Here is a 12,607-nt window from a genome sequence, read left to right as displayed (position 1 = left end):
TATAGTTCAAATAAAAGACACATTGGAACCATTGTGGGAAAAAGTGTAACTTAAAACTACAGTGGAACCTCGCTTAACGAGCAAGATAAATTGTGAAAAATGACTCGCTTAACGAGCAAATTTTCGCATAACTAGTGGCCAGGAGAGGGGAAGTCCCAAATTGTGCGCATGCTCCATCTAGCACTCGTCCAGCTAGCATGTTAGTGTTGCTTGCAGTGGCGTAGCGTAGTGGGGGCAACACTTTTAGGGGGCGGCAAAATTTCACAATAAATAATAATATCTTGTAAAAATACCTAAATAAGGGGGGCGGCGAAATTTTTCTCCGCCCCGGGCGGCTGACACCCACGCTACGCCACTGGTTGTTTGTGATCACACATTTTTCCAAACTTTTTCCAACACATATTACGTATAAACATCAACAACCCATAGCCCGTTATATAATAAACACGCCAAACGATATGCCAAATTCTTGAGCTATGTAAAGGCTATAATTTCATATTAGAAATTAATTAATTTGTCTAGAGGTAGGCAGTTATGCAGCCATCTCATATTAAATTTAATGGCCAATTCCAAATTAAATTCCAGAAATGTCTAAATTAAAAATTAATTATTTATAATTATTAAATTTAATACAAGATGGAAACATAACTGCCTACCTCTAGTCAAATTAATTAATTTCTAATATGAAATTATAGCCTTTGCACAGCCCAAGAATTTGGCATATCATTTGGTGTGTTTATGGGACAAATTATCTGATTTTTTTGATTTTCTGCAAATCGAATTCGCATTTCAGGTTGGTTCATTCTTCGCTAGAAGAAAAGATGATGATTCACGCTCCTTAACAATGTTTATTGTATAATTTTCCTTGAATAAACATTATACATAAAATATTTGAGTATATTTTTCGGCGTGGAATGCATTATCATATTTTACATTAATTTCTATGGGAAAAATTGTTTCGCTTAACGAGTAAGACTCTGGAACAAATTATGCTCGTTAAGCGAGGTTCCACTGTATATTTCAAGTGTAGCTTGTGTTACCAGATTTTATTTTCCCCATTGTATTTTTGTTGCAATGGCATATAATTTTTCCAAAAAGGGTGGTTCTTGAAATTTCCAACTGGATTTTGAAGCGTGAGGCTACAGACCACTTTTGACAACCAATAGAAAAGGGATTTACACCTTATCTAAAATAGGACATGTTGTTTATGGACAAACTCTGTCATATTATGGTCAGTGTAAGAGTATATAGCACCCTTCTGCAATGGATAATTAAATATAATGTAACCAATAATGTGCACATGGGGGTTTAACCCCTCCCATTTGGAAAAAAAAGTAAAATTAAGATCAAATAATCCAGTAAAATCTTACTAATCGAGCCTTCTATTTGGCATACTGTCCAATATATTTTCATGTGCTTCATTTTCATAAAAATGTTAGTCACATCACATATCCCATTTTCCTCTTACTCTGGTTTCATTTTCGCGTACAATATTGCATTTCAGTGTGCCATCTGCCTCCAATAAGATCAGTATTGAATTGCAATGGATCACATTATTTATTGCATTTAAAAACACTTTAAGTGTGTATACTCAGGGCCGGATTTACATAAGGGCATTTGGGGCCTGTGCCCAGGGCCCCCACAAAATAGGGGCCCCCACAAAACTAAAAAAAATTATGTTTAAACATAATTTTTTTTCTATTACCGCGACAGCCTAGTGTGCCTAATCATGAGGGCAACAGGCAGAGAAAACCAAACCCGGGAAAAAACCTATGAAACATCGGAAAATTTCGGGAAAAAATTTCACATAGGTATTTTTCAGTTAAATTAAAATAATTAGTTTTACACAATAAAATATATCTATGTTTACAATAACCTTATTTTTAAATGAAATTTACAACTTCCTAGTTCAAATCTAATTGAAAGTACAGTATTTTGTGTAAACTTTCTAAATCATCAAATTTGCCTACTCTTAAAGGGGGACCCCCGCCGAATTTGTGCCCAGGGCCCCTGGATTGGTAAATCCGGCCCTGTGTATACTGTCAATAAACCAGTACTCTTGCAATTCTGTAGATGCCCACTAATCCATGCAGATTAGTGGGCATCTACTGTATACTGCTTTGTACCCATTCAGTTCCTCCTTAGTCTACTGTATTATACTACTTTATACACCTATATTGTAAAAGTCAATAAATAAGCTGTATTATGAAAAAGTAGCGTTTTTTAAATAAACCCCACCCTTTTACAAATCCTGCACATGGGCCACACTATAACAGTTAGGTTGTAGTAATAAATGTAAGTTTATCTACAAGTTCATGAGGATTTGTGCGATAATTATTAATATTTTCATTTTTTTCTGATTTTGCTTTCTTTGGTGCTCCCCTGTTCATTGATGCCATCTGCCTTGCTTAATTAATATACTTACTGGCCGGTGCATGATTGATATGAAGACCCTCACTTTTAGAAAGGGATTGAAATATGTTTATTTTACTATTGATGAAGCTATAAACTTAAAATTGCTCTGCTGTAAGAATGAAATACTCACCCACAACTGCCGTAAATGATCGGGCTGTAATTTGGATATAATTATTGTAGATTAGAAATGAATTTGACACTAGAGAAAGGCGTTAGGCGCCATCTCGCATTAAAATTAATAATTATAATTTTTAATTAAATAATTTAGATTAAACTGGAAGAAAGAAATCAGCCCGAAGCGGCTTACGGCAATTGTGGGTGTGTATTTGCTTAGTGTCGGGTTTCTGTTGGTAGAATGAAATACAGTACTGTTTTCAGATTTCTTTGGAAATCGTTAATTACCAAACTTCCATTATTATCAAATAAAATTATGCTTCTATTAAGATTAGTTTTTCGAATTATTGTTAAATGTATTTTCACAACAGCAAATACAAATATTTAACACCTTTTTTCCCCATAATAATAAAAAAATACATATATAGAAAAAATAAATAATATCAAGAAAGGTTACCATTCATAATGTGAATAGTTAATAATATAAATTTTAATTTATTATATTTTTAAATAAGTAATATATTTAAATAAAAATTTTGTTTAAATTAACATCCAAAATTAATTTTTCATTAAATTGGATCTTTGTATTTTGAAATTTTGTATTATATTTATTGTATTCATTAATACTCAGGATTTTTTTACACTTTTAGCAAACAACGACGTAAAATTGACGGAAAAAATACTGTATCGAACTAATGGCTATTTGATGCTTTTTTTGAAAAATGTTGCTTTTTTCAAAAATTTTAATATGAATGAAGAAAATTGATGTCAAAGTAGGAGCTTCATTAGTCCCAATACTAACTAAACACCATAAAAATTCAACATAAAAAGCAAATACTAGTATACAAAGTACTGGAAGAACGACATGAAATTTTTAAAGAACTTGAAAGAATAGTAGCATTATCCACATCATTCATAGTAGCAAAGCTCATAAATGGAATGAATAACTATGATATGACTATTCGCTTGTGCCAGTAAATATAGGTGGCGTATGAGTCGACCAAAATGGCTGCCACAAAGGGTATAACGTGCTTGACAACGTACGAGAGTTACTTGTGTGTTGTCTTTTTAATAACTTTTCTCTCTGTAGTCAAAACGTTTTATTCGCATTTGTATCCGACATTAATCCTAGTTGATCTCGTAGTTGTTTAAGTCACGATGATTACACTTTGTGACATTTTAGAATATGTGGTGATCGAAAAAGATGTCTTACAGAAGGCGAGGAAATACTAAAACTGATAACTTCACATCTATCCAGCTCTTTCTCAGCAAACAATTCACTTCAGTTTCACCACAACTAATTTTTCTGAGCTTAAAATTCTTTTATACAAATGTTTTCACTCTATCTAATATAGGCCATCGTCAGGTTTAATATTATAAATGTTCCAAAATGGAACGTACCGTTTTCGAATATTTTACATATTTAAAATTCAAAAAAATAATTTAACTTTAAAATAAATTGAAAGAAGTGTGTATATTAAATAAATAAATAAACAAATAAAACATAGAAAACAAAGCTAAGTAGAAAGAAATGATTTAAGAGTTTTTAAATGCCATTCTTTTTTCTATTATATATTTCCACGCTGTTGGAAGCGCATTAGCATCCATAGCATTTAGGCAACGGTTTTTCATTTTACTTTTATAAATTTCCACCTTTTCCATCTCCAACGCAATGGATGGAGAGTGCACCGTTTAAATGACTTTAGCCTCTTCCCATTTTACAATCGCTCCTTCAGTCTGTGCCATAATTGCTAATAGTGTTGTGTCCTTTGTCAAAATTGTATGTATGTTCTCGCAGACGTACCGCCAGGTTTCTTCTAGTCACACCCACATAATCTTTTTCGATTCCTAACTGTTGATTTTCAAATGGAATTTTATATACCCCAGCTTTACCTTCCTTTTTTACGCTGTCTTTATCGTTCCGTAGCAAGCTACAGATATTAGGTGCTCTTTTATAGATCATTCTCGATTTTTATAAAAAAAGAGCATTTGATACAATGTTGACAAACGACACAACACAATGTTATCAATTATAGCACAGACTGAAGGAACGGTTGTAAAATGGGAAGAGGCTAAAGTCATTTAAACGGTGCACTCTCCATCCATTGCGTTGGAGATGGAAAAGGTGGAAATTTATAGAAGTAAAATGAAAAACTGTTGCCTAAATGCTATGAATGCTAATGCGCTTCCAACAGCGTGGAAATATATAATAGAAAAAAGAATGGCATTTAAAAACCCTGAAATCATTTCTTTCTACTTAGCTTTGTTTTCTATGTTTTATTTGTTTATTTATTTATTTAATATACACACTTCTTTCAATTTATTTTAAAGTTAAATTATTTTTTTGAATTTTAAATATGTAAAATATTCGAAAACGGTACGTTCCATTTTGGAACATTTATAATATTAAACCTGACGATGGCCTATACTAGATAGGGTGAATACTTTCTATTCTAACAAATTACTTTATACCCATAGCAGCCGCCATTATGTAGTTCGCGCTAATACCGCTAGGTGTCAGATCTATCGTTGGCACAAGCGAATAAGGACAGTCTTTTTTTAAAATCAAAATTGCTGAATACAGAAATAAGAACAGCACAAATTCTGATTGTATACTTAAGAAGACCAAAGACTAATATGTAAGAAATATATACATATAAAAGAATAAACATCGCAAAATGTCACACACGATCAATCAGAATCAGTTTCATCTATGTCACATGATCTATATTTTGCCAATTAAGTTTAAAAGCAGCTCCAAATATTCTATATTCGCTGAATGCCTAATAATTGCCTATCGAATTGGCGAAAACCGAATATTAGCCTCAAATAAAGCATCCACACTATTCGATGTTAGCCAAATGTTTGTAGGGCCAGATGGCCAAGCGGTCAAGGTGGCAGCCTATTGCTCTGAGGGACCCGGGATCGAATTCGAACGGGTCGAATAATCCACAGAAATTTTTCGGGGTGGTCCGTCCGGATATGTCGGCCCGTCTCTCACCACAGAGCAGAAAGAGTTACAAAAAAATCTTACTGTTTATGTCACTGCTTTGTACTGTACGTAATTAATAAAATAACGTAACGCTCAGTACCCCGTGCTGTATATTATTTTTTAGTTCAATTAGGGGCCCATCTACGATATGCGTTACGTAATTTTGAGGGTGTGACCAGATCTTGAAATGTAAAAAGCAGACGGGCGATTGATATGATGTAATGAGAGTAACGTGAACAATTCCGATTATGGATTGAATTACCGGTAATCAATTAAAAATTGCATTGAAAATTTGATATTTTCACCGGTAAATTCGATTAAAATAGTTAGGCATGTAATAATTTTTTTGAAGCCAAATATTTATTTTCACATACTTTCATATATTTTTAAAGACAGGAGCATCAAATATCTTTCTGTTTAAACTGTAAAGTAGTTTATGTCATTTATCTTCTAAATGATTCAGTTCTTTACAATTTTTAAAGTAGCGTATTACAGCACTAAGCGGGACAATTTAGCAATTCGTTTCTTTGCCCGTAACGCCTAGAGCGATTTTAGTTGACAAAATGGAACACATTTATTAATGTAAGCTCGCAATGGTCACTTTTTAATAATGGCAACTAAAAAATTACAGCATGTTCTATTTTTCAGGCAACTTCAAAATATATTGGAATTGGATGTAGCACACTAGTGATTGTTTAGTTGCCGATTCAATGATATACTTATCGGTGAATCGGCAACTAAACAATCATTAGTGGACTAATTTTCGCATCTGGAGTCAAAATTTAAAAATTACCGGTAATTTACCGATAAACCAATAACACTTTAAAAATTTGCCGTCTACCGATAATAAAAAGATCGGTAAATTTGCAATCCCTATTTCGAGCCCACAATCGTCGGTTTTCAAGCTTTCTGATATTATCGATAACAGATGTTACGAACAACCAATAATTCATCGTCGACCTTTTGTCTATCCAAACGGCTCTGTCACGGCGCGACAGAATCCAAGCTCAAGGGCTCGATGACGTCGGAGGGACTGGATTTAGAACCCTTGCGCAGGTCTCTACGACAGAAACGGTACTTTTGGTTTGTCGAGCGAGACGTGGTGAGAATGGGTCCCGAAGTGTGGAAAAGTATGAATTTTTCCTGTGTTCTCGGGTTCCTGTGTTCTTGTGTAGTGTATCTTAAATTGAATTTAAGGACCGTGAAATAAACTTTTTTTCATTAGAATCGTAGAGCGTGTTTATTTTATTGGATCCATTTTCCTTCGTATCTGCACAGAGAACTCTCTAAGCCAGAGGTGACGAAACTATGACAAGTGTGCCCAAAGTGGCACATAAGAATTTATTTGACACGTAACGTATCATACAATTTCGATTTATCATCTGTCTTTCAATCACCCTTTTGGTTTATCTTCTGATTATCCTATTATCAGCCAACTTTTTAAAATTTATTCTAATTAAGCAAATTTCTTTAAATATCTTTATTCGAAGTCTAAAACTTTGGCACAGATAAATATCTTAAAAACTAATTATGCTTACGTATGGTGCCCAAGCTCAAAAAGGTTTGCCATCGCCATCTTTGTCTAAGCTTTCGAGAACTTCCCCACAATTTTACTTATCCGTATAAGTCTATTCTTGTCTACAAAATAATGATCTACAGCGAAGAGGCAATTAACAGTTAATTACGGCTCTGCCTGTAGCTTTATCTCCTTAAAGATAATTAACAAAAAACCATCAATTCCCATTTAAAACTGATCCGCACACCGTTGTATTTGTACGTGACAAGGTCGTAGTAGACATTCTCTGTTCTTCGAGAGACAGATTGCCAGCTGCGCAACAAATTTCCAACTTAGCTACTGTTTGTATAGATTGGATATTAAAATTTTTATGCTATAACTTGTATGAGATTCATCTTTGAGTTGACGGTTCATGCAACAAATATTAGATATTTTTGAATATAATTATGAAACAGTTTAAAAATCGGAATTGTCCTGCCTAATTCGGGACGGATTATTCTATTCTAACATTTTAAACAACTGATTAGTTAAATGGGATATAAATATGAGTGTAGAGACCATTTACGTGTTAACAATGAGTCATCAAAAAACATTAAAATAATAATCTTTCCTGAATATACAGCATCACTGATTCAGCCATGCAACAAAAGAATCGTGTAAGCAAATTATTCAATAATTTACTTATAACTGAAATGCAATGTCCAAGCGATAAAATCATTGAACTGCTATCTTAGATTTTGACCTTGATTCATAGAGAATGCTTGTCTCATCGTCTTTAGGTAAAATTTACTCTGTCCTATCATAACCACCATAATCGTAGACTAGCTCAAAGTGATTACAACAAACAGTGCCTGCTGTATACTCTGTATATATTGGTGTCTATTGACCATATTAGTGCTAAGTCAATGAATAGAATTAATAGCTCACAAGTTACACAGTGTAATTCATTTTTATTTACAGAATGTTTAACGTTTTCTGATTTAGATCAGAAAGCATAATCTGATTTAGAAAACGTTAATTTTAACGTTTTCTAAATCAGATTATGCTTCCTGATCTTGTGTTTTTTATTTAAGTTACATCAAACACAGTTAAATGACTAATAAAATTAACTATATAAAAATTTATTAAGCAAATAAAAGTTTAAAAATGATTAAATTATTCAAACTCTTTATGCATTGCTGCACAATAATGTATTTTAGGATATATACAAGTAAAATGAAATTTTGATATGAATATTCAAAAATATAGATTTGAGATTTTATTTTATAGCCCACATTTAATTCTAATTAATAAATTAATATATATATATATATATATAAGAAAAGAATAATTCTATTTTTTAGATTGTGGAAACAAATTCTTCGAAATTTTATTGATCACCGTATAATGACCAATATATTTAAATATACAGTACACGGTGTAACCGAACTCTGTGCCCATATTTTGAGGGATAGATGGATAGATTACGGCTAGATTCTAGATTCTAGATTCTAAGGTCAAAAATAGGTCTAAAATCCTTTATAAGCGTTTTTTCAAGATCGCGATATCTGCCAAAATGATATCAGAAACTAATTTTAAATCCCCAGACAAAAACATACAGCTGTTTCTTTTTCACTAATGTTATAAACAAGTAAAAACTGAAGCTTTTTACTTTTAATGTTGAAAATTGTTCTTTTGAATACATGCTAGCCGGTCTGCGCTAATGGCTAGACATTTTTGAGTAGCTCTTGTAAATTATTCTGTATAATATTTTTTTAAACCGAAACATTTCTCAAAGTAAATTTACATTGAGAAACTTGCTTTCCAGCTATTTGTTTTTTGTTCCCTCCCCCCTGTAAAGCTGATGGATACTGAAAAATATTAAAGTGGATAAGACGTTGTTTTTGTTTATATTTATTAAAGTAGGACCTACTTGGGAAATATTTACCTACCTCAATCAATTGACAGAATCATAAATATATATATTATATATATATATTATCTGGTATACTTTAGCAGGGAATTAAAAAATATCTTTTTGGCAATCTATATCTCGAAAACGAAGCAATTTTGGAAAATATTTATAGAGGATTTTATGTTTATTTTTGACCCTAGAATCTATCTCTAAGATACACCCTGTTTAGATACACATAGCATATATATATATATATATATATATATATATATATATACACTGTTTAGTATTTAAATTCAATTTCATTGTAGAAAAATTAAATAAAAATGTTAAATTAATAAATTTCTTACATTATTTTCCTGTTCGTCTTCTTCGTTTGCAAGTTTATTAGCAGAATGACTTTGTTCTGCTGCCAAATCTTGTGCATGTTTTAACAATACAGCTTTAAATTCTGCTTCTGTATGTACTTCTAACAATCTTCTTCGAAAATCCATTTCTGCAAAAATTGTTGCAAAAGTCCTACCAGTCTCTAGAGCATTTTTTGTACCTTTCTGTTTAAAAATAAAATATAAAACTGATTGAGACATTTGAAACATTTATTTATTTATAGATGCATTTTATAAATACAGTATATTAAACATGTCTTTGAATTTATTTTATGGGTTTTATTATTTAAAATTACTAGTATATTAAATAAATATTAAATCACCTAAATTATAACTCCGATATTGGGTTATATAAATTTATAAAAATAATTCTAATAAGAATAATTCAATTTTCCTACATGCCTACAGAAATTTATATTTTTGGATATTTAAAATACACAGTTTATTCATTATTAGACAGATGCTGCCCTTAATTAATTAATAGAAAACACTAATATTTCTTTTAACATGATTTAAATAAATATAATCTATAATTTGTATGTGATAAAATCTTCAAATATTTAATTTTAAGCACAACAGAGAATTTTAATTGTATAGCACTCTTACCGTACTCTTAAAAGAATAAATTGAATCATCTACTATATTAACAAATTTGGAGTTTTTAAAATATATAAAAAGCTTATAAAAGCACAGTATTATAAGTACATCTTATAAATAACTATTATATCTATTCATGTACATAAATCAAGAACTTTTGAATATCCTTCAGTCCTTCACTATGTATGTTTGTACAGAAAATTGAAATGATAAGATATTTCGAAATCTTATGATGTATATAAAATTGAAGATTTTTCATGTCTATTATATTAAATTGTTATAAATTTTAATCCAAAAAATAGAATTGCAATCCTCACACTCAAAGTTTACACCAGATATGAATGTTTGAGTACTGCAAACTTGACATACAGCAATGTCTCAGATAAGTATATAAGCTATTGCAGTTGTGGTTCGATTGCCTGACGGGTAATACCAGTGCCTTAAATTTGCTATCCTAGTATCCTGTAACATTTATAGAAGTTTACTGGACTCAGAATGTTCAGTCTGCCTATTGCTTGGAGGTCTTTGAACGCAATATATGCCTGTGAAATTCAGTCAGAGACATGCACATCTGACGGAATTTAAGAAAGGCTGCATCATCAGGAGAATAATGTCTTTCATCAAACTGTCCATCATCTATGACATTTTGACCATTGGGGCAGTGAATAAATCAGGGCACATATTCGTAGTGAACAGACTCTGGACATCCTAGACAGTTCACCAGGAGATCAGACTATCCTCTCTCCTGATGATAGTCTGACCATGAGACAAGAACAAACAGCTGCAATACAATAGTATCTTTGCCTTCCATCCAGAAACAGGTGAAATTCCCACTATCATATCACCACTAAAAGAATCTAGTATCTTTTCGTGCTATTGGCAGGCGACTAGTACGACACGACACTTAGTAGTCGCTGTGTATGCAAATTTGTCAGACTGCTCCCACTGCTCACGTGCTGGTCTGGAGAGCCATCTTTTATGACAGTCAGTTATTCCCATTGGGGACATTGACAGAACATGAAAATGTAAATGTAATGTAGCATGTTCATAAAATCATGTGCCCTCAAATGTTACTTGTCTTGGCAAAGCTGCAAATAGCCAAATTCAGCAAAGCATTTTTCAGTTTCTCAAGAATGGTTTTGTCATGTTGCCTGTCCAATCTCTAGATTTGTCGCCCATCAAGCATTTATGAGACCAAATGCCAGCTTTGGCCATCTGTCGACAAATTCATCGCAAGATAGCATACAGTGCCTGTATGCCACCATGCACAACCGTATTGCCACATGCAACCAGGCAAGAGGATGTCTTACAAGTTACTAAAAGTACTTTTAAATTGTCCGTTTTCCACAAAAAATTGTCTCTTTGCTATGTTATTGTAATTACTTATTACTGTCGTCATTATATTCTCGCTAATAAAATTTCATTTCATTCAAAAACGTCCTTGCTGCAAAAGTTTTTTGTCGATGAGTATGATTTATAAATTAGGTGAAACAAATTTTCATAACCATTACATTTCCTGGTTATCACTTATTGTTGTGTTTTACCTGTGCAGATTTTACAGGTTTATTTTAATTAAAGCCATATTTATGCTTATTTTCTAAAATTACAGATAATTTCACTCATGAAATTCTACATTCTAAATAGTTTCAAATAAATTTATAAGTGATTATAAATTTATTTAGAACTATTTAGATCTATAATCACACAGTCTATAAATGATTTTATGATAAGGCTTATTTGAAATTCGAATTACCAGACTGTCATTTTCATATTATTTACCGATGTTTCTAGAATAAACAGGGAATACGAAAATGTCTCCAAAGAAGTATTAAAAAAAATATATGTATATATTTTGAATTCCAAACTCAAGAATGTGGGCATCTGCTTTGTCACTAAAGTGTGCTTATTTCTTCTTATACATCATTTAGGACTATAGCAATGTCACGAAATATGATTTTTGTCTAAAGCATGAAACAATTCATAAATAAAGGAATAGATTTATATTAACACGTCTTTGGGATAATATTTTATCAAAAATTTTATATATAAAATTCTACATAAAATTTTAGATAAAATTTTGAAATCGACACTAAATCTAGTATGGCACTAAATTGAAATACCTGAAGCAATGTGAATTATTTAGAGTAACGAAATCTAAAAGAAAGTTTGAAGTTTGAGTTTGAAATTTCGTGATCTTGCCATTTTCAATAAAAATCGTACATTTAGTAATTCAAAAATACTGAAGAATTTTTTATTTCGGATAATATTTTTGGACGATTCATTTAGAATAAAACCACTTATTGGCACTTTACGAAGGAGACACTATTTAAAAGTGTGCTGTATTGAAGTTTGACTGTATTTATATTTACTTCATGATATAAATCAGAGTTTTTCTACGAAGTACGTTTTGTGTATAAATGAAGAAAAAATATATTTCTCTTTCAGACAATACATTACAAAATGTATCTTTTTATCCATAAGTCCTTTCTCACGCAGTTGAGGGATAAGACAATTCCACGGCGGAGTCGACCTTTTTATTTGAGGCTTCTCGTCCGCCTCACAATGTAAAATAGTCCAATATTTCCCTCCAGCGGTGGCAGCACAATTTAAAAAATAATTTACAATTTTTAAAAATAAGCCAGGACGATTAAGTACAAATGAAGAAAAAATATATTTCTCTTTCAGACAATACA

At 31.7% G+C, this 12,607-nt stretch overlaps 1 protein-coding gene across 4 annotated transcripts in view; it reads right to left on the bottom strand.

Annotated features, from left to right (window-relative positions):
• LOC136984558 (solute carrier family 4 member 11-like) overlaps positions 1 to 12,607 on the bottom strand; it is a 192,306-nt gene that overhangs the window by 43,218 nt on the left and 136,481 nt on the right. For all 4 annotated transcript variants that reach the window (XM_067281598.1, XM_067281600.1, XM_067281599.1 and 1 more), the window contains one exon: positions 9,282 to 9,482. In XM_067281598.1, coding sequence (XP_067137699.1) covers positions 9,282 to 9,482 — 201 coding nt within the window. The remainder of the gene's footprint in view (positions 1 to 9,281; positions 9,483 to 12,607) is intronic.

The sequence above is a fragment of the Centruroides vittatus genome, unplaced genomic scaffold (genome assembly GCF_030686945.1).
Source record: "Centruroides vittatus isolate TY-2023 unplaced genomic scaffold, ASM3068694v2 contig_923, whole genome shotgun sequence".
Lineage (NCBI taxonomy): Eukaryota > Metazoa > Arthropoda > Arachnida > Scorpiones > Buthidae > Centruroides > Centruroides vittatus.
The sequence above is the reverse complement of the archived record's forward strand: the minus strand, read 5'-3'. Positions and strand labels throughout refer to the sequence as shown.